Source organism: Hakea prostrata, chromosome 3, assembly GCF_041222555.1.
Source record: "Hakea prostrata isolate BN-2017 chromosome 3, UWA_Hpros_2, whole genome shotgun sequence".
Classification (NCBI taxonomy): domain Eukaryota; kingdom Viridiplantae; phylum Streptophyta; class Magnoliopsida; order Proteales; family Proteaceae; genus Hakea; species Hakea prostrata.
Window position 1 is genome coordinate 8,552,023 of NC_142602.1, and position 22,893 is coordinate 8,574,915.

The 22,893-nt window shown below is 38.3% G+C and overlaps 1 protein-coding gene across 3 annotated transcripts in view; it reads right to left on the reverse strand.

Moving 5' to 3' along the window:
- Nucleotides 1-22,893, reverse strand: part of LOC149020605 (pantothenate kinase 2-like) — a 29,937-nt gene that overhangs the window by 6,140 nt on the left and 904 nt on the right. For all 3 annotated transcript variants that reach the window (XM_089148799.1, XM_089148797.1, XM_089148798.1), the window contains exons 3-17: nt 21,717-21,929; nt 21,441-21,499; nt 19,657-19,773; nt 16,312-16,431; nt 16,132-16,226; nt 15,942-16,035; nt 14,219-14,350; nt 8,040-8,152; nt 7,674-7,866; nt 5,871-6,082; nt 3,742-3,786; nt 3,544-3,592; nt 2,409-2,491; nt 919-1,035; nt 639-702 (exon numbers count right to left, since the gene is read on the reverse strand). In XM_089148799.1, coding sequence (XP_089004925.1) covers nt 639-702; nt 919-1,035; nt 2,409-2,491; nt 3,544-3,592; nt 3,742-3,786; nt 5,871-6,082; nt 7,674-7,866; nt 8,040-8,152; nt 14,219-14,350; nt 15,942-16,035; nt 16,132-16,226; nt 16,312-16,431; nt 19,657-19,773; nt 21,441-21,499; nt 21,717-21,929 — 1,706 coding nt within the window. The remainder of the gene's footprint in view (nt 1-638; nt 703-918; nt 1,036-2,408; nt 2,492-3,543; nt 3,593-3,741; nt 3,787-5,870; nt 6,083-7,673; nt 7,867-8,039; nt 8,153-14,218; nt 14,351-15,941; nt 16,036-16,131; nt 16,227-16,311; nt 16,432-19,656; nt 19,774-21,440; nt 21,500-21,716; nt 21,930-22,893) is intronic.

A 22,893-nucleotide genomic window follows, 5' to 3' on the forward strand; every position in this document is an offset into this window, starting at 1 on the left:
CTGTGTGGTTGACACAGAAGCCACCACCTAATTTAGCAGTAGTCTCAACCTCAATGTCATACCACTCTTGTTTTTCAAGAATACCGTGAGCAACAAAGTTTTATTGCATATAAAGACTCAAGTAGCTAAACAGAAAATAACAAGATGATAAATTCAACGGCACAATAGGGAGAGAACTTTAACCATGGGAAGAAAAAGACGCCACTACTTTTACATAGTACAGCCATAGGGAATGCCCAAAGCACACCATTGGACCTTGCTTAAAGAAAGAAAGTTTTTAATGCCTATACAAGTTCTGGTGTTTGAAATTGTCAGACATTTATTTCTCTAATTGTACTAATTTATTTTCAAAAAAAAAGAAAAGAGAACAATTCTCTAATCCTACAAAGTTTTTCAGAGAAGGATCCTTTTAATATTATTCTCTTGCCCCATTTTGGCTTGCCAACACCCCCCCCCCCCCCCCCCACCCCACCCCACCCCAACGTGCCAAGGAAAAAAAAAAAACAACAATATTTAACAGCAGAGATATAAGCTCAGATCAAAATGTTATTTTTATTGAAAATCAGTCATCAGAGTTCCTAGATGCGTCAAGTGAAAAAGTAGACATTCTTGTAAATGGGCCAAGCAAATACACTTACCTCATTCATACTATCTAGCTCAACGAGAAGGTCAGGTAATACAGCTAGAGATGCCTCATTTTCCCTGTCATATGCAAAAGATAAGTGGAAACAAATGGCAAAGAAAATAAAACAGCTGGAAATAAGAATAAATTGGTACATGCATTTAAACCTTCAATATATGACACATACACAGGGGTAAGCATGAAAAGAATATGGCTGATATATCCACATGATAGTGACAAAGGAAGCAAACACAACCGTAGTCTGCAAAATGGAAGATAGAATATGATGCAACTACCTCTGTTTTATGCTTCTGTAGGCATCAACAAACTGAAACTCTCTCAAGCATTCCTCCCTTAGTTCCAATAGGTTCGCTAGGCCCAATTTTCCATAAGCAGCAGGCTCCTCCATCAACCTATTTGTCAAGTTAAATTGTTTATATGAAAGTACTGAATGATTGAATTAATGAAAGGTGTGGTATAGAGGGAGATGATTCATTGAGATTGTCAACATTAGTACAACAGCATTCCAATTTCTACACAGTTATTCAGAGATTTGTTGCTTTTCCTTCTTTTTTTTTGCGCCACAACTTTGGGGGCTTAGGACTTAGAAGTTCCCATTTTGTTTATTTGTAACTCTTTGCTTGAAATAAAGCTTAGCAGAGCCAGAGACAATGACCACATTTTTTTTCCCAGTTGGACCTTCTTCAGGTGCAAACTCTCAATTTATATGTGATTAACTTTGTCTCCCCTGGTCAGGGTTAATGGAGAACTTTCCAAGGTTCCTAACTATCTATACCACAACTTGGATCCTTCATTTTCAAATGCTCTACGCTTGTCTAGACTGCAAAGATTAGGACATGGGTGAACCCTGTATGAGTCTGTGATGTGGTTATTGGAATTATTGAAAAAGTAAAAACTCACATTAGGACTTCTTAAAGACACAAAATTCCTCTCCCTTTACAAGTAACAAGAAGCTAGAGAACATGATGGTAATTCTTTTACAAGGGAACATATCATGTGCAGATATATGGGAAAATATGCTACATATGGGCCCATCAAGATCCCTCGTTTTCTATACTTACCAAATTTCTAGTGTAAGGATGCCAGAATCTGGCATTGCCAAATGAAGGACCAGGTTATTTTCAGTTCTTTCTCGTGCTGAAGATATGCGGAGTCACAATTTACGTGTCCACGTCCATGCAGAAGTTTCCCAGTCCAAGTGCTTCAGATTCACCATTTAGTAAATTTCTTTTCCCTAAGACTCAGACAGACAGTATGGAAACTGGGTACCGGAGCAGAAATGAAGTGTGTCCAGTAACAAGCTTGGCAAGTAGAAAGGCATTACAAACAGGGCTAACCAAAAATGGTACCATAACAACCATTGTGACTACTGTATGCTCATAATTGAGTCTCACATAGGAAAACAAGGTATCTTGAAGGTGATATTTTGACTCACATGATTATCATCATCTGACCTCCGTTCAGGACAGAACATTTTCCTTTTACTTAAACCATAAGCAACACAAGCAAATCTGAAAGATTTCTAAAAGCTGGTGGTAGATGGTGATTACTGTATTATGACATACAAACCAGTAAAAACCTAACTGACACCTCAGCAGTCATACTGAAGCATGTGAACTTCCATGATTCTAAACTGCTCTGTAAATCCAATAAATGATATAAAGAATGTGCTCCATGCTCCCAAGAGGGGAATGAGAACTGAAAAGAACTATATTCTATCCAATTAAACAAAATGCATTGGTGCTGTCCATAGTAGAACAATTACCTCCGCAAGTGGGCAGAAAATGCACGAGCAAACGCATCACCTCTTCTTTTAGCATCATCTGTTCCACCTTCACTAGCAACAGCCTGTGCATTATCACAGAGTTCTAATATGTTAAGACTCCAAAATACTCATGGATAGAACATAAAGTAGTAGATACAGTTCTCTCCACCGACCAGTCAAACACCCCCCCTTCCTTTTTCCAAACAGAGAAAAGGGGAAAATACAAATAAGAAACAAGTATACATTTAACCAAAAGACGCTTTAAATTTGTGGAGCTTAAGACCCCTGGGTGAAAAAATAAAAGGTAAGATAGATCATACTACTATTATAAAAGTATGAACTCATGGAAGATGGCTACATTTTTTCCCTAAAATACCCCTAAACTTTTATAGAAGGATGAAAACAAACCTTTGACTTTCACTTGACACCCCTGAGAGTTACAAGATCGAATAAACTATTTGTGTATTTTTTTTTTTGTAGGAAAATTATTTACGTCATTGCTATGAAAACATATAGGTTTTAGACTTGATAATTCAACTAAAAGAAAAAAACATAAAAATTTTAAATTCTACAAAAGAATACCAAATTCCATGACACACCACACATGCATATGCACGTGTATCATTACTAGTATATATATAAGGCTAATCAACATCCAAAATAAGAAAACAGATACCCAAAATCAAAACCAACCTTGTCACTGTACTTGGAACCAGTGCGGAAAACAAGGGGGCTGGTTGCTCCGTTATATGCATGCTAATGGGGCAAGTATGTTTCTTATTGTGGTTCACCTTCATATTTTTCGTGGTCTATATCATGTTATACCCAATATCAAAACCAACCTTGCCACTGTACTCGGAACCAGTGGGGATTACCACCTAGACCAGTACATTCAGAACCTTCACCAAAATAGGAGAAATGAAGAAGCCTTTGCTAAGCCAGAAGAAAAGGTCAAACAAACTACAGGAAGCTGCAGAATTTTTTTTTATATATATGCATCAGACATCTTGGTGGCATCAACCACAAGGAAACACCAAAAGTTCTTAGTTCCAAACACTCATTTTTCAGACTTGCAGGTGTCAAGATTTTAAACAGAAATATTCTAAGTTAGACATAATAAGAATTGCGTATATACCTTATCTACAAGGTCTGACAAATGCTCGGACAACACAGTGAACCAATACCTAAGACAAGATAAAGTAATCATGTTAACTAAAGAATGCCATACACTGCTTTAGTAGTCATTGTGAATTCCAGCAAATTTAGACCTTCATTCTGTGGAAAAGGATAAATTGCCTCTAACAGGAGCATAAATGATGTAGTTCATACTTACTCAAGCTCACCATGATCAGATAGGTCAATGGTGTTAGGTTCATACCTGCGCCAAAATAAGTACATAATCTGAGAAGATCATCTACTAATCATGCAGAAGGAACAATGAAATCAGTACCTCGCCTAACAGAAATAATACCATAAGAAACAGCAAAAGAATCATGGTAAAATCAATGATTCACAAAAACCATAGGTAAATTAGAGGCTGCAAATTGTAGCAAAACAAATCAATCCACTCCCATTATCTAGAAATGTATCAATCTACCCAGAAGCATAGTTGTCAAAGCGGCAAGGCGACCAAACCGATTGGGCATAGGCAATTAGGCGACAAAGCGGTGCCTAGGCGGTAAAAAGGCGAACAAAGCGGTTGGGTCAAAAAGTTTCAATATAACTACTTTTCAATACAACTACTTCTATAATAAGCTAAACAAATATTCAATAGTCACATTCATCCAAAAAAAAAGCATTCAAGAATCATAATTATGAAAAATAATTCAAAAAAAGAACACAAACATAAGTTCATCTCATCAAACCATGGTTGTCAAAGCGTTTGCTTAGGCATTTTTTTTTTTTTGATGAATAAATAATCTATTAAAGGAACCAAGGAACAAAAAACAAATACAAGGGAGCCAGGAGCTCACATCAAGAAGAGGGGGAGAATTGGGAGTTAAGACCCCAGGAAACAACAATGAGCCTGTTCCTTGGGGAGTCAACTATCGAGGGGAGGGAGAGAGAGGAGATCCTAGAAGAAACATCGAAATATATAGCATTCCATATAGCGTCTATGGAGCGGGATTTGGAGTTCCAGCGCCTGAGATTACGTTCCCACTAGAGATGATGAACAGTAGCACCAAACACCAGCTTACCAATCCAATCACAGATAGAGGAGCCAGGGAACTTGCTCAAAATCCAAGACCAGTCACGGGCAAACCCAAAGGAGCGACGGGAGCGGGGCCAAATGTAACTAAGGGCTTTCCTCCAAAGGGCACTAGATAAAGGGCAAGTAAAAAATAGATGCTCAATGTCCTCAGTCCCATTCCAGCAAAGGATACATTTTGGGTTGTAAGGGATATGTCGTGAAATAAGGAAAGATTGGGTTGGCAGGGCTAGGTTTAGGGCTCTCCAAAGGGTGAGAGAGTGACGGGGAATATGGTCTTTAAACCAAACCAGTGCGGGCCATGGAGGGGAAGGGGAGGGGGAGCGAACAAGGTTCCAAGCAGAGGACATGGTGAATGTTTTGGTGATGGAGGGGGTCCAAATTATAGTATCATGAAGATGCGGGTAAATAGGGGGGAGAGAATTCTAGACAAGTGTGAGGCTATGATGTGGGGAAGGGACCCAAGTGCCATTAGAGATGAATTCCGCGAGAGGGGTAGATTTGGGAATTCGAGACTCATATACAGTGCGGGGGGGAAAGAGCGAGAGGAGAATGCCCATCGGATGCCATGGATCCTGCCAGAAGGAAGTAGAGGAACCAGAAGAGATGTGGGTGGTAATAAGAGTTAGAGCGCGGGGCCGAAGAAGGAGAAGCTTCCTCCAAGTCCAAGAGGGATTAGGAGGGATGGAGACAGTCCAAAAGGAGTTAGATTTGAGAAGGTAAGAGTGAACCCATTTGACCCAGATAGAGTCATTTTTGGTGACAACTTTCCAGATGAGCTTGAGTAAGGCAGCGGAATTAACTTCTGGGATTCGACGAATTCCAAGACCCCCCTCAGATTTGGGCCGACAAACATTGGACCAACTTATGGGGCGCAGGAATCGAGAAGAATCCTGACCTTTCCAGAGGAAGGCACAGAAGAGGGATTCCATGGTAGACGAGATTGCTTAGGCATTTATTAATTCATTGATTCTTGATATTAAGTATCGCTTATGCTTCACATTCTGTTGCCGGCGGGGTGTGGGGGCAGTGCCCCCAGAGCAAAAAATAGGTTCTATGTCTCTTTGGGCCTTGGAGTTCCTTTGTAGATTGGTCGTCAATTAAGCGGTTAAAAAAAAATTGGTTGAAAAACCGCTTTGCCGCTTAGGCGGACACTTTGACAACTATGCCTAGAAGTAACATGAAGAGTTGGACTCATAATGAAAGACAATTTGTATAAAATAGGCAGCATGCTAAAATAAAATATCACATACGTCTTTAGATCTGCTAGTAATGGAAAGACCTCCAAGGTAGGTTCCAAATGAAGCACACCAACGTCTAAAGCAGCACTAGCATCAGAACGCAAAGTATCTCCTTTGGAAGAAGGTACTTCAAAGCCACCAAGACCAGTGGTTCCTGGTTGAGCCATTGGTACAGGGGCAGTAATCTCAGTGCCCTTCTGCACAAACTTTTCAATCCATGAAATCTGCAAGGAAGTCCACATCAGGAAAATGATTATGGGCAAAACCATCAGGTTTAATATTTTCCAGCATCTACTTAAGAAATTTCCTTTATCACATTCTATAGTAACAAGACTATAATACAGTTGAGTTTACAAAAGGGCTAGGCACTGAAACAGAATAGAAAGAAAATATTCATGGAGTAAGTTTTCTCTACTTTTAGTTGCACGACTTTGCAAATAAGTTCAGAGTGCCTTCTTAAACCTCTGATAGTGACCATCATAGACCAAGGCACTTACAGAATGATAGGCATCAGATCAGATTGTATGTATAGTTCATTTATGTCTGGTTTGTTATTCTTTTCTTTGAAAGAAGAGTAACATACAAGATACAACTCATGTCTGGTTCCTTGACTTGCTCTCAGTTTTGAGAGTTACATAACTAGTTTGTGTTAAGGCTAGTTTTCTTGCATCAACTTGAACCCTACCATATTTATCCACTCCTATCCCTCTCTTAGAAGGATATCTAAAGGATAACAGACTGAATTCACGATTCTTGATACCAAATATATTTGCAAATCTAGCATATACACTTATACAGGATCTGGAATTCAAGTGGAATACCAGCATCTTGGAACTAACATAAACTCACTTGTATAGTGGGAAGGTGAGACATCACACTATATGGACTGGTTAGTAACTAATACAAAATCTCCAATGAAGCCCTTTCACCAGATCGGATAGTAAATCTTTTACCAATTCATGGAATTGGAAAGGGACAGGTTAAGCTTGGATGTGATTGGTAACTAACACATAATCACTAACGAAATTCTTTCCCCAGATAGGATACCAACTTTTCTGCTAATTCATGGAATTGTGCCTTTATATGGCACACTTAAAAAAGGAGAGAGGTTAAACTTGGATAAAATGCATCAATGATTATAAGCTCAAACGATGTAAACCCTTAGCTTTCGTAGCTCATCAATTGTATTTAGAGATCTACATTGGATCCTAAGAAGTTAAGGCTTCTATGCGGCTGAGTTGAACATTTAAATGTTTGACCATTGACCTGTATCCTTGGTACAAATTCTCTTATTATTTCAAGGTTTCTTCAATACAATATTCTGGATATGGTGACAGAAACGCAAGGACAATGGTAATGAATTTTGGAGGCATGTAATCTAATCTGTACTAAACCAAATTACAACGCAATTTTGTTTATTTGTTCACAATGAGTCTTTTTGAGGCAAAAAGTTTGCATAAAAAATATTGAACAAATTAATGAGAAGCTAAAATTATAGACATGGGATTACAAAAAGTCAAAAAATTACAAGGATTTTAGAAACAAAATCTATAGAGAAGCTAGAAGAGCCTACAAGACTATTCTGACAGTAAATATGGCCTAGACATATTTGAATTGATTTACTTTTTTTCTGTCATGCTGGTGAACTAAATTTTCAAAAAGGTTCCAATACATAGTTTACCCAGTAACATTCTACTCTGAAGGTGTAGTCACATCCAGGCCTCTTTGAGTCCATGTTTACAGTGTCAGACATGTTTCTCACACAAACTATAAGGTTGATGTCTACGCTACATATGTGTTACATTTTGTACTTGCCTTCTCATTCAAATCTCCAAGAGGTGGACCATGAATATTTCCTCCTACATAGGGTGATCCCATTGGGAACCGTTCTACCAAATGATGGGCCATCAAATCATCAAGACCATGCTTCTCATAGCTCATGAAAGCACCTAAAGCACCCAGAAAACCCTCATGCCGCAAAAACATTGCCTGTGCCTCACCTTTTGACCTAAAAAGAGAATTTGAAATATTGGAGCAATGAGTACGAGAAAGAGCATAGAAGGTTACGTCAAGGCAACACAAAGGGATAGCAGGCACTAGGGGGGGGGGTTCGGAAGGGGGAGATTATGTAACTCAAAACTCTCCAAAAATATTTTAGAAAGTTCAGTTCCTGATACTCACCAGAAATGTACTGCAAATGAAATAGTATCCATGGTATAAGCATGACCTCTAATAAAAAATCCTCCAAAAAAGATACGTTTGATCCCAAATCGAAGTGCATTCAAGTAGGAGATCTGATAGGGAAGAAACAAAATCAGAAATGCAGCAATACAATAGCATCACACAACATCTTCCCAACCTTCAATTAACATAGATAACATGCAACTGCATGCCAAACAGACACAAACACAGAGATACACATGACACCTGCATATGCATTAACAGCTAAACAGAATATTTGTATATTTGATAGAAAAGAATCACAGGTTGGATCAGGGATGAACAGTCTCACACATAGCAGGTCAGACTTTGAAGCAGTAAATCTGTTAAGAATGCTGTGTTACAGTTGCTGATTGTTGGTGTTTATCAGTTATCGCCTTTTATAGGGATATTTAGTCTTTATAATTTACTATTTCAGGTATAATCTTTCCCGTAAATCTTCATCCTTCTCTCTCCTTGGAAGCACGATGCTTTAAGATTAGAGCATAAGGCGAACTACATGATGTATAATTTTAGTCGTACTACAATAAATGCTGACATGGTGTGAATTGTGGAAAGAGATTGATGTAGGAGAAACCCTAGAAACTAGGGGACCTACAAAGTGGGCTACTAGACTTTTAGAATTAAACGCCTATTCTTGACAGATAGTAAAGAAAGGAATTTTGCAGCACTTGCAATCTGATTTATCATGCATGTAAGACAACTAAAGTAGAGAAATAAACACGATAAGTCTTACTGGTAAGCACAACTAAACAAGAATCAATAGGGAAACAAGGGGATGGGAATCTTGGCACCATAACACTAAATTGAATGCAAGACTATTAAGAAACTTAAAGAAAAATAGAGCTATCCTAATCAATATCAGATTTCTAACAAGGAATTCAACAATTAACAATGTAAAGGGAGTCTTAGGAAGTTTTTGTTTTAAACAAATAAATGAGAAATATTTTAGGAGAGATAATGTTACCTGCTGATTCTGATTCTGGCTGCAAAACAGGGGTTAGAAAGCATCTAGGAACATAAATAATAGAAAGAAAAAATATTTTGAAGTAGTGGGAATCCTAGGAAGGAGAAAATAATATTTTGAAGTAATGGCTTATCCTAGGAAAGAGAGTAGGTGATAAAGAGAGAGGGAGAGAAAGAAAAGAAACAAAGAGAAAGAGAAGGGAAAGGAGACTAACAAAAGACAACTAGACTAACAAAGAGCTAGAAAAACAGAACCGTGGATTTGGGGAAGAAGAAGAAGATTTCCAGGAAAGAAACTAGGTCTTTTTTGGAGAAAAAAAAGAGTAGATCTTTGTAGAGGAGAGCAAGGAGAAGTTTTCTAGTGGGAAACAAAGGTGAAAGGAGGAGAGAAAACTTACCTGGAGAGAGGAGAGAAAACCAAACACCACCAGGGAGAGAGAGAGAGAGAGAGAGAGAGAGAGAGAGAGAGAGAGAGAGCAGCGTGAGCTTTCTCTAATTCTTTTCTTTCATTCATAAATTGCCAAAAACGAATTTGATACAAGGTTTAAATAAAAAAATTGATTCCTCACAACCCTATATGTTTAATTCCCAAAATAACCCCAACTTAAGTTGTATATATAACCCAAACTCAAAATAATGCAAAATTGGGCCCAAACAGAATCTAGGCCCAGCCCATAAAGACTCAAACATGAAATCAAAATATTTAAATATTAAACTACTACCCAACCCACTAAGACTAAGAAAATAACATGACAAACTGCCTATGAGCAGTGTTTCTCATCGAACCATAGGATCCTAGCAATCTAATAACCTCTGAACTCATCATCCATCCACATAGATGCTGTCGTGGGATGATCTCTACGTCGGCGTCGGCGTCGGCGGTAAACTCGAAACTGCTCACTGATGTCTTCATCAAAGATATATACTGTAAAGTGACTATTTTAGATATTTGGGGCAATCATTTTCAAAGAAGGGAACATAAAGGATGATGTTTCACAAAGGATAAAAGTAGGAAGGATGAGCTAGAGACTGGAGAGCTGCATCTAGAGTGTTATGTGACCGACGTATTCTTGTAAAGCTTAAAGAAAAGCTCTACAGGACTGGAATATGGAGCAGAATGTTAGGCACTTAAGAAGTGCCGTGCTAAAAGCTATGCATGGTAAAGATGAGGATCTAAAGATTGATGTGCAGCAAAACTAGGAAGGATAAAGTAATAAATGAATGAACTCAGATTTTGGGAGTTGCATCGATAAATGTCTCGCTCTAAAAAAGTCATTTGGGATGGAATTGGCATGTTCAACAGAGGCTTAGGATGGTCCAGTACGGAGGAGCTATATGATCCCAATATGGAGAAGCTATAATAAGAGCAAGGAGCAGACCTAAAATGACCATAGGATAAGGTGCAAAATGACATGCATTGTTTATGTCTTGTTCCTAATTTGACTGCAGATAGAGTATATTAGACGGAAAGGATCCATGCAGCAGACCCCATTTAGCTGGGCTTTCCCTCACTTGCAGGGCATTGCCTCTTTCCTCTTACTTTCATCTTCTTTTCAATATAGTTTCCATTAATGAGTTCCTCTCAACACAATCGGTGTTTTAGTCAACAACAACCTTCCTCATGGTATCAAGGCTATTGCTGATGTGGAGTTCATTCCTCTAGTTGAAATCTTCTTCATGTTATGAACATCTGCTGTCCTACCTGTGCATATAGCTAAGATCTAATCCACACCCATGTTTGACTAATGCTAGTTCTTTGCTGAGTTATATGACAATTGATTGGAGTTCATTCAGGAAATACTTTTGTGCTGCTGAGTTATATGACAATGTTTTATATTGCTGACAGGAAACAGCATATAAGAGATTCTGGCTATGGATTCTGGTCATACTTAGGGCTTTTCTTCTGCTCCATGGAGCCTCTTATTGATCAGATTTTGATCTGAACTAGGCAACTAGGTTGTAAGTTCCTGCAAGTTTCTAAATTTTAGACCTTATTTTGGGGGAATAAAAATGAGTTATGTAATAAACAGCCCAAAATGGAGAAGTACAAGTGGCGACCAGGGGGGAACCAGGTAAGCTAGTGGTGCCTAGGAGGAAAAACCAAGAGCTAACTAGGTCTGAGGTAACAACAATAGGCCTATTCCTTGGGAGTCCATCAGTGGCTTGGGCACAAGAAGGGAGAGCTTGGAGCAAACATCCATACAGATGGTCTTCCAAATCTGCTCAGGAGATCTGGATTTGGAGGTCCATCAGCAAATGTTCTGCTCAATCCAAATGTGAGTGACACACGTGCCAAAGAGAAGCTCCGCCACAGTGTCAATGATAAAAGATCTTTAGGATGAGGTGAGCCAGTGACACTCAACCTTGAAAGATTATGGGCATTTGCACGGCTAGATAGAGGCAAGGGCTCGGAATCAAATGGGCTTGGTGAAGGGGCAAACACAGAAGAGGTGGTTTGGATCTTCTAGTCCAAGGCAAAACTACAGAAGACGGATTCCATAGCATAGAATGTGGATTTTCGTTGAGCAAAGATTCCATAATAGTAGATATAAGTGGATTGAAGGACAAATTTTATTAAAACAACTCTTTTTTGTTTTTTGGTACATGAACGGGGCCAAAGGCCAAGATTGACACAACTTTGCCAGCATATGGTAGGACTTTGCCCTTCCAAAGTTGAAGCTTTTTGTGAATTTGGTCAAGCAAAGGGGTGCAATGATGGGCACTAAGAGAAGTGAAGATATGAGGGAGTCCAAGTTGCTTGACGAGGAGAGAGCAAAGAGAGAAGCCAATAAGGGTGGAAAAGGGAGGAGGAGAGGAAAGATGGGGGTACCAAAGAGAAAGAGTTCAGACTTGAAAAGGTTAATCCGTAGGCTAGAGAGATCTAAATAGTTGAAGGGAGCCCATGATGTCAAAGGTGGAGGAAGGATCAGGTTCACAGAAGAAAATGAGGTCATTTGCAAAGGGGAGGTGGATAAGCTTAAGAGGATTTGCATCTAGAGAGAGAAGAGATGATCGATGGCAAGGGAAAAGAGGTAGGAAAAGAGGGCAGCCCTAATGAATCCCAACACTGGAGGAGAAGAAACCAATTGGTGAGCCATCATGATTAAAGAGAAGGGGGAAGAGGTTTAGGGGTAACTCCAAGGGAGAAACTGAGGGTCGGGGGAAGTTCGTTTGGTTGAGGACATCAGTGAGAAAGCCCCAAAACAAGGAACCTTGGGTCTTCATCAAAGGGAACTCGGTTTCATATTTAATTTTCCCCCCCAGTACTACACCCCATTACCTGCTACCAGTCAGTTAGATATTCATCAGACTTTAGGGATATTTTCCACAATTGTAAAGGTCTGCTCGACCAGAATTTGAGGAGGATAGGTCCTGCAGTTCTATTTTTGGGATTCTCTACTAGGATTTGCATGTGATGTGCAAGTGCAAGTGTGCAACTACTCTATTTACTGCTGTTGCTGGAATTCTCTTTTAGCTCTCTATCTGATATAGTGAATGGCCCCAGTCCTGTCAATCTGTCATTAAAGATTACTTTCCTATCTTCTCAATTCTCATTTACCAGTTCGCCTATTGGAGATTATTTATCTGTCTTGTTATTAAAGTTTTAGGGACAGGACTTGGCACAATGGTCAGTGGACCACATTTGTAGCTTGAGGTTGTGAAGGATAATTGCCCCCCCCCCCACACACACACACACAAAAAAAAAGTATGTTTGTGCAGAAGGCTTCAGCACCTGGTTCGCCCTGTTATTGAAGATTTCTTATGGTGAATTATTTCGTATCAAAGAATTATTATCTTCCTGCCTGGAGTTCTTACTGAAGATTTTTCCCTATTATTTACACTGAATATTTTCTAACTGCTGATTTCCAGTACTGACCCACAGCAATGATTTGTTCATCTCCTAAAAAGCTGTTATTTTCTGGGCATTGCTGATGTTGTTGTTTGCAATTTCCAGGCCTATGGCTGAGATCTCCTATCACCTATAGTTTGATCTGGATTCTTTCTCAGAAGGAACTTTCTTTGATGTTTTCATTTGAGGCTGATATGCTTTTGTTGGAGTGATTGGAATGATCTTTGCTCTGGTAATATTACTCGGTACAAGTTTACATATGCTTGCTGATTACTAGCTTCAATCACTAACATATCTGTTTACATCTGCTTCAGCTGGTTATGTTCGCTACTTTGCTCATATTATTCCAAGACTTTAACAACAACAACAACCAATAAGCCTTTGCCCAACTCCAAACCAAATGGAGTTGGCTACATGGATTCTTGCCTTCTGATCACAACTCTTTGAGGCCCTACCAGATTACAAGGCCTAAGCAATACATATCCTTTCTCACCACTTCTCTTTAAGTTATCTTATGTTTGTCCCTAGTTCTTCTACTTCCTTCAATCTAAATTAACTCGCTTCTTTGCACAGGGGCATTTAAAAGCTCCTGTGGACGTAGCCATAGCACCTCAACCGACTTTCTCATAACTTATCATTTATCGGAGCTACTCCCTAGATCATCTCTAATATGAGCATTCCTTATCTTATCCTTCTTAGTTTTTCCCCTTGTCCATCTCAACATCCTCATTTTTGCTACACTAAGTTCATTTACATGATGCTTCTCACAACCCAAGACTTTGTAGTATACATCATAGCTGGTTGTACAACATTCCTACAGAATTTTCCTTTTAGGTTTAAGGAATATGCCAATAACACAAGACCCTCACACCTCTCCACTTCATCCACCCTATTTTAATTCTTTGGGAAACATCATCCTCTATATCATCTTCTTTATTTATGATTGAGCTAAGGTATCTAAAATAATTGCTTTGTTCGAAGTATTAAAGTTACTGCTTATAAGTGTTTATAGTTATCGTCTACCATAGAGGTGTTTTAGTATTTATAGACTCCTGTTTTAAGTTTATGTTGAGACATTCATAAATCATGGGTGTTTTTTCCCCCTTCTCAGCGAATTTTCCCATCAAATGAGGGTGTTTTCAGTTTTCATATATTGCTTGTCTCTCTTCTTCTTCTTCTTAAATGTGGTTTAATCTACAAGAGACACTGATAAATCAGTTCAGCGTTCATGTGACCTAATAGAATTACAAATCCAACCTTTAGTCGTGGTCCATAAAACATGGTATAGATTCTGTTGCAAAATTGACTATAGTATAGAGCTCACCTGGCCAATATTATATGAAATCATTCGCAGGAGTGACAAGGAGATATCTTCAGGTCTGTAGTCTTCAAGCTCCTTGTTTTCGTAAATAGCCTTCCCAAAGCTAGAAGCAATGGTGGATGCAGACAACCCAATCTATAAGCATTAAATGAGTTAGGAGTTATTAATAACTATAGCATGAAAAACAAGAAGAAAAATACAAGCAATTTTGAGAACCCGAAAAGTAATGCACTAAAACAACCATAAAGGAATAAGAAAAACCAACAAATACCAAGAAAAAGTAAACTTACAATTGCTAATGATGATTTAAGTCAAAGCAAACATTGATTTAAAAGAGAGGGGGGGGGGAGAGGGAGAGAGAGAGAGAGAGAGAGAGACCACCTAATTTTTCAGTGAGTAGAGGAAACTGAAAGAAAATATATAGAAAAAGGATGTGCGATCAGAAGGACAGTTGCATCCCCCAGATTTTCCTGACAAAGCATTTGCTCCAGTTCATCCCATGTATATCTATTATTTAGAGTGCCAGGAAAAGACCATTGAGCAGCCTTTTTATTTATATATTTTCTCCACCAAGTCGACGCAAACCTTCACCAACATGTACCAAGGGAATGGCAACCTAGACTCCAATTTATGACAGAGACAATAGTCACATTCAATCAAACTGGCTGGTGCAGAAGATATGATGACGGACCTCTTCTAATTTCAGAAGGGCTTTTCAGGTCTTTCTCATAAAGCACAACTCTTCAATTCATCCATAGTACATCTATTTCTTAGTGAAAGAATAGGCCATCCTCCAATCAGCAGCATTTATTTATTTATCTTTTTTTTTTTCACAGAAACTTGATTCAAATGCTCATAAGCATGCACCAAGGACATGACATACTGAACTCCAACTTATGATGACCCAACAGTATCCATTCTGTTATGATGGTGTAGACAGAAGATATAATGACAAAACTCCTTGACTTCAGTTCTGACATACTCCATTAAGAATAACAGGTCTAGGGTATCATCCTAAACCACTCTCTTTCAGATATATCAGATATCTGTTTCTCAACCTGTGATCACACACAACTAGTACTACTCATCCTAACCTCGAAGAGATGGCTTCAGCTATATAGATCAGATCTATTCAAGGTCAAACTGATTGATACAAAACCTAAGCTATACAAGTCTTTCCTCAACTCTTCTACTTAGGTCATTAAGGTCTGCACCTGGCTCTTTTAGTTCTTCAGTCCAAACCAAATCGCAGCACACTGGAGCATCCAACGACCTCCTTTAAACATGGCTATACCACCCCAAATCAGTATCAAATTCCCGGCTGCTTATCATGTATCAAAGTTACTCCCAAATCAGACTTGAACTTCCAAAGTTTTACCACTCATCCATCTCAATTTCCTCATCCAACCACACTTGAGTTCCTATATTTAAAATTCATACCTTGCACCTAATCCAGTTATATAACTATGCCGTAAATTTTTGTTCAAGTTCTACAGGAATATGCTGATCTCTGGAAACACTTCCCCACTTCATCCATTATATTTTAGTTCTCTGTGAAGCATCATCCTATACATAACCTTCTTTATTTATAATTCAGACCCGCTAAAATAATCAGTCCGCAGATTTCCATGCATGACCATTTACCGTCTACTGCTTCATCCTGAAATGTGCATCCTAGGGTTTTCTTATCCATAAAAAGTTAAACAAATTATATGTAGAAGATTACCTTCGTATAATCCATACCGCCATAAATGTCTCCAACAAGCATATCTATTTTTCTATTATCCCCTCGCTGACTTAACTCCAACAACTCATCAAAGCTGGAATTTAGAAAACAGATGGTTAGCATTCAATAAGAAACTAGATTGAGGATATAATAGTGAAGCAATGCCAAATAAGCTGGAAGCCATGAGGACCTCTTGCACTTTGTCAAAAGTCTTCCCAAGCCCCAGTAAGTACCACCACCAACATTTGTTCCACTAACTCGCTGAAACTTCCCCTCTCCATCCACCTATATTTTCACCTCAAACCTGTGAGTGCATTAATTTTTTTTAATCCTAAATGGAAAATAAGGTGAGGAAAGAGAAAAGCACAACCTTGATCATGCTAACACCAGATCCAACATTAACAAGGAGATAAGGGAATAAATCATTGTGGTCAATCTGCACAAATTCTTTATGACCCTCCATGTGTGTGAAAGCTTCATGCCTGATCGCCTACGCAACACAATTGCAATGCCTGTTTAGATTCTTAAAGAAAATATAAATAATCCAAAAGTGAGAATAATGGAAATTACATGAAATAGCATCGTCAATTTGCCCTGAAAATCAAATACATGCCCCTCCTATGTAGATACAATGCTTCTTAAGATTAACAGAACAACCAAAAACTTGACAACAAGAAATCATACAGTATGATGAAAGGAAATCAGAGTATCAACTGAAACAAAACATGCTGAGTTAAAACATATACATACACATGCATGTCCCACCGAGTCCTCCAGACCATAATTCAGCTATTAGAGCAATGATAATGTAGATGTTAGTTCCACTAAGAACCATCACTCCAGGAGAGTTAATAATCAGGAACAGATTACTCCACTGAAATCAATATCCACTAAAGGTTAAGAAAAAAATGGAAGCAGCTAGGATGGGCTTAGTCTCTTACTCATTCCCTTCGGCCTCCTCACCCTCTCACAGCATAGACATCTCACCCTTCAAATGAATTTCACAGCATGACGTGTTTCCTAGCCAGCCCCACTTAGTTGGCACTTGGGACAAGATTTGTTGTTTTTGTTGTTGTCTCTTTTTCAATTTTTGGCTGTATTCAACTATTTGCTCTACTTATAAAATCTTACAACCTAACAAAAGTTCTTGAAATCAATAAACTCCAAATATTAGTGGGCAACTATTTCCTAAACTATCTTTAATTACGTAAGAATAAATTCTAATTATAAACAAATATCTAGCTAAAAGCTCTCGATGCAACAGCATAGAACTCCTGAAAATCTAGAACTAACTTATTAGGTAGTACATAGGAAATAACTTGACAATATTACCCAATCTAACCTGACTCAATTCCTTCTCTTAGTCTTTTGACCAGCATCTCCAAGACATTCTCCAGCCAAGCAGCCCTGGCCCCAGTGAAACCTACTAGTGTCCTATAGAAAGGAAGAAACTAATCCAGCCAATATTTCACAGGTAAACCTTGCTGGCATCCTGAATTATTTCTCCCATGAAGCCTGGCCATGGCTCCCACTTAAGTTGTCAACTGTTTTCTAGATTTAATTCCAACTGGCCAGAATGGGCCCAGAACCACTAGAACATAATCCATCCTCAGATCAGCAATCTCGATGACTAAGGTCACCATCACTTGCAACTAATTGATCTCTGTTTTAGACAGAATCAATGGGATAATCTGACAGTTGACCAGTTAATCAGGGAACTGCCAAGCCCACCGTAGAGAAGGCTCTTTTTCTCTCATTGATGATATGACTTAAAAGAACCTGGTTCTCTAATGCTAGCTGATGAATCAACTAAGATGACTCAATTTCCAATACTTAATTGACACGAAAAAGAAACATTTTGTACCTATATTTTTCGATACAGCTACATTTTCCATGTCCTGTCCCAGACCCTGCAATGGTGGGAGCCTTATGCTCTAGATATACTACAACAACAACAAGCCTTATCCCAACTAAATGGGGTCAGCTACACAGATCCTTGTCTTCCAATCAGCCCAATTTGAGACCATACTAGATACAAGGCCTAAGCCATGCATATCCTTTCTCTCTACTCCTAAAATTATTCTGGGCCTACTCCTAGCTCTTCTATTTCTATCGATCTAGATTAAATCATTCCTTAGTACAAGGGCATATAAAGGCATCCGTTGACCGTGGTCATGCCACCTCAAATGACTTTTTCATAGCTTATTATTCATTGGAGTTACTCCCATACCAACTCTAATATGATTATTAACCTTATCATTCCTAGTTTAGCCACTCATCCATCTTAGCATCCTCATTTCTACCACATTGAGTTTATCTATAAGATGCTTTTAAGAACCCAACACTTTGCACCATACATCATAGCTGGTCGTACAACAGTTCAATAAAATTTTCATTTGAGTTTTGAAGGAATATGTCAACCACACAAAACCCGAATGTGCCTTTCCACTTCATCCTCCCTACTTTAATTCTCTAGGAAAGATCATCTTTTATATCACCTTCTTTATTTATAAGTGAGCCTAGATACCTAAAATGATCGCTTTGTAGAATTTCCTTCTCATCAAATTTCATCATCCGTCCAATGATGCCAAAATTTACATTAGATATTCCATCTTCATTCTACTTAAGCTTAAAACCTTTCGATTCAAAAGTTGCTCCATGGTTATAACTTGGTATTTTCACTACTCTGTGTCTCGTCTAGCAAAACAATATCATCAAAAACTATTAGTCACAGGGTATGCCCTTTTTAACTTTTTACATTTTCCATGTGGCAGTGGCTCCACCTTTCTCCATGGTAAAGATTTCATGTCGTATTCTTTTTCTTGTTTTAGACAGGGGAAGATTGATAACCTGAAACACCCCCCCCCACCCCTGGGTTGCTTATCTGATTAGGAAGATTGTTCCGTAATCCAGGTGGTCTGGCAGTTCCACTGACTAATCAACCTGGATAACTGAGAATTTGGTCCCCCAAAACAGGCACAAAATTGGGCACTTCCAACTTCCAAATATTGGTTCTTATATATTTTTTTAAAATTCTTATCGCTTGGTTGGTGCTATATAGTCTAATGATTGACCCCCATGTGACCGTTGTACAAAACTCAAAGTCTAATAGATTGAATGCATAGCCAAATCCTCATGTTAGAGAGTTGTTTTTCCCTTTTATGAAAGACTATGTATCACTTATCTTTTTCTCTCTCTCCATTGAATCCCAATCTCATATTCTGACAAAGTTCCCTCACTTGTTCAGACGGGAATGAGATGAAGTCAAGTATGGTACACAAGAAGTCACATCAGCATAGGGAACAACAATGCCATAACATGAAAATATGTACAAGAACATAAATGGGACACCATCCATTGACCTTGCAAGTTGCATCTTTATGTATTTGGGGAATTAATTTTACTTTGGTCAAAGGAGGAAAAAATTAAAGCTTGATTTAATGCATATTCAAACACCCTCAAGGAATTAACAACATCAAGGGGTTCAAAGAAAAATGTGAATGTCAGAAACCAAGATGCTATATGTTATTCAGCTCTCTTCTTAATATTCACAGAAAAGAAAAGGGAGTGAGGAGCTTGAATTATTATTTACACTGTTGTGTTATCTTCACAATATTCACCGACAAGAAATAAGAGGAAACTCATACCAAGGAGGGAAAAGAAATAATAAATCAAACCAAACATAGTAAACTAAGAATTAATATCAGGATACTACCTTAAGCAAAAAATTTGCTCCAGCCACAAGACAATCCATTTCATCTTCCTTGTCAAGACTGACTCCAAGCCTCTCTTTGAAGAGCTCAGCATATTTGTATGCTCCACCACCTGTGGCCTTCACCCAAATTTAGCTAGTAAATAGATCTACAAGAATTAAGAGCAAAATAGAAACCCAACTGTCTAAGTAGAAACCAGATAATCTTTTCATTTAACTAGAATTTTCAGCTTTCAAGATATATATGGTTATGAAGTAAGGCATTCCCAACTTCAAGAACAGAAATAATAATGGAAATAGATCCAAGGGGACAAAAGAGCACTACAGTCTACTTAGGAGCATGGTGGGAGATCTCGTGAGATATCTCGTTTTTTCACCTTGGCGAGACGAGATGGAGGTCGAGAGCAGAGAGTTGGGATATCTCGCTCGAGATCTAGCCATATCTCGCCCTAAATCTCACTGGAACTCTCAATTTTTGCCTTTTTTTGTGGATTTTGGCTGAATTTTCCCTTGCAACTACTCTTAGCACATCTACAATAAGGAAGATCAATCATTCTCTACTTGTCTTATGAATTTATGATTTAATGACTTATATAGAACTTCTAATGGTTGTATAATTATTTTATTCTTGAAAATTGAGATTGTGATATTCATATGGATGGAATTTTGATAACATTTAAGTTAGTTGATACATTTGATATACTTGCTTTTCATTTATGTCTTAAAGGTTCTATATTACATGTTGTATAACATTGCATTCCCTAATCCTACTACATTTCGGTTTCACATTATGAATAGACTTAGAAATGATACATTGGGTTGTTTATGACAAATCCAAGGCCACCAATGTGTTCAAAATGCCTTAAATAAGCTAAATACCAAGTTTCAACCCAATTGGGACCCTAAAACCCATCGAGATGGGCCACCGAGTTGACGCCAAAAAATTGTATATCTCGATCGAGATCTCTCTTTTTCAAGGTGGCGAGATCTTCTAACATGCTTAGGAGGATATCATACTCCCAAGCTTCAGATCCCAAGTATAGGGAAGCAACCAGATGAGTAGTAGAAGAGGGAAGCCAGAAGCAGCAAAAGTCCCTCCAGGTGATTCCTTTATTTGGAGAGTCGGTGATTACTTTGTGCTACAGAAAGTATAGCTTGCTTAAGGCATATTCCAGGACACCAGGTTCTTTCCTGTTGGATCAAGTGGCAAGGACACATAAGAGAATTTAATTTCTTGCACGTTTTAGGGATTTTGCAATGATTAACAGGTGGTATTCACTGTTTTACAGCCTTTTGGCTCTTTATCTTTGTTTTCTTCTACCTATTTGGGTTGCAGAATTCTTGTTGCTGACAGAATATAAGTAGCCAAAATCATGATTTCAGAAGGTAGAAATGGAAAGAACTCTAGATATTTCAACTAGGTCCTCCCCAACTCCATCCCACTTCCATTTTATGGGATATGTGTTTCTTAGGGACCATGAGACAAACTTTCTCAGAAGTTGTTCCCACAATTTCAGTAGATAGCTAGAGGGCTTAAATTACTGGTGCACCCAGTGCACAAGGCTCCCGCTACTCCGGGTCTGGGAGGGGCATATGTACACAGCCTAAAACTCATTTTTCAGTAGAGAGGTGGTTTTCATGTTCAAACCAATGACCACCAGGTTGCAACAGGCCAACCTCATAATTGTGTCAAGGCTCACCCACAGCTATCCACTGAAATACTTCATAGTTGTAACAGGTAAATCATTGCTAAAAGAGCTCAAATCAGACAACGCCACAAAATTTACCTTTATTATTACATTATCATTGGCTGGAACAATGGAATGCCGACTGGGTGATTCCAATCCTGTTTAAAAGAAAGATTAAAACAAACCAACAGTAGAAGATAAATGTATCAATGGGAAAAGATTTCTATTCTTCAAGATATTTACACAAAGAAATAGATTTTAAGTAATACCAGTCGATCTGCCAGTTGCACAACAATTATCACCCAACAATACTTTGCATTTACTCTGCTTTCCAATAAAGGAAAAGAAACAAAGATGAAAAGAAATGTGCAATACCACCAGTGTGTAGCTGCTTTGAAGAAATGAAGTCCAAGCACTCATTAATCTTATGTGTCTCAAACTTCACAAAATGCAGTCTTCCACCAAGAATTGGATAGCTCCTTCTATTACCATTTGTGACACCCAATCTCTCCTTCAAAGACCTCTTCCTCTTATCATCAACTAGACGATCCTCATGTCTTGAGAAATATACCAATTTGATTAGAGATCCTACAAGTAAAACATAAATTCGTCACGTCAAGAGATTTACATTATGCATTGTAAAAAACAATCATCTCTTTCAAGTCACATAAGGTCATTGTAGAGAGAAATCAAGGCAGTAATTAAAGCTACATTTCTGGTCATCTGCAACTCTCCGTTTTTGGTATACACAAAAAACTGACATCATATCCAATCTCAAAAAACATTAGTTCACTGGGAGAGGAAAGGACAATAAGGAGAATTATGATTTTACTCAAGGTAGAATAGGAAACCCATCACAAATTTAAAAACCCATTGAGCGGCTTCAAGTCATTCACAATAAAAACCAGCACATCCCCATCTTGAAGAATGGCAAAGCAGATACAACACTGTCCTGTAATTAGAGGTTATCTGTCAAATCAAAGCAGAAGCCACAATAATGCTAGACCCATAAGAAGCACATATGTCATATGTGTGCTCAAGGGTAAAAGTTAAGACAGAAATGATCACTCTATCAGAGAAAAGGTCGGTAAGCAGGTTTTAATTTTCTCCAGATAGGATTGGAAACGCAGATTTAACAAAGAACCCTATATTGAGCAGCTACAAGTTCATTCACAATAAAAACCAGAGCAAGACAGATACAACACCGTCCAGTATTTATGAGGCTATGTGTCAATTCAAAGCAGAAGTCACAATTAATGCTAAAATCATAAGAAGCACATATGCATGCTTAATAATGGTGAATTAGACAGAAATGATCACTCTATCAGATTGACTGAACTGGAAATAAAAGAGAGGTTTGGCATGGGTGAGGCATACAGATAAACCATTGAGCCACATTTACATAAACGCGAACAACCCTGCACTGACCACCCCAAACCACCCAGGGAGGAACTGCGATACCCAACAAAGAATCTATACAGGAATTCCATCAAACAAACTCAGAAAACTAAAAAGCATAACAATGAACCCCAAAAAATCGAGAAAGAAAAAT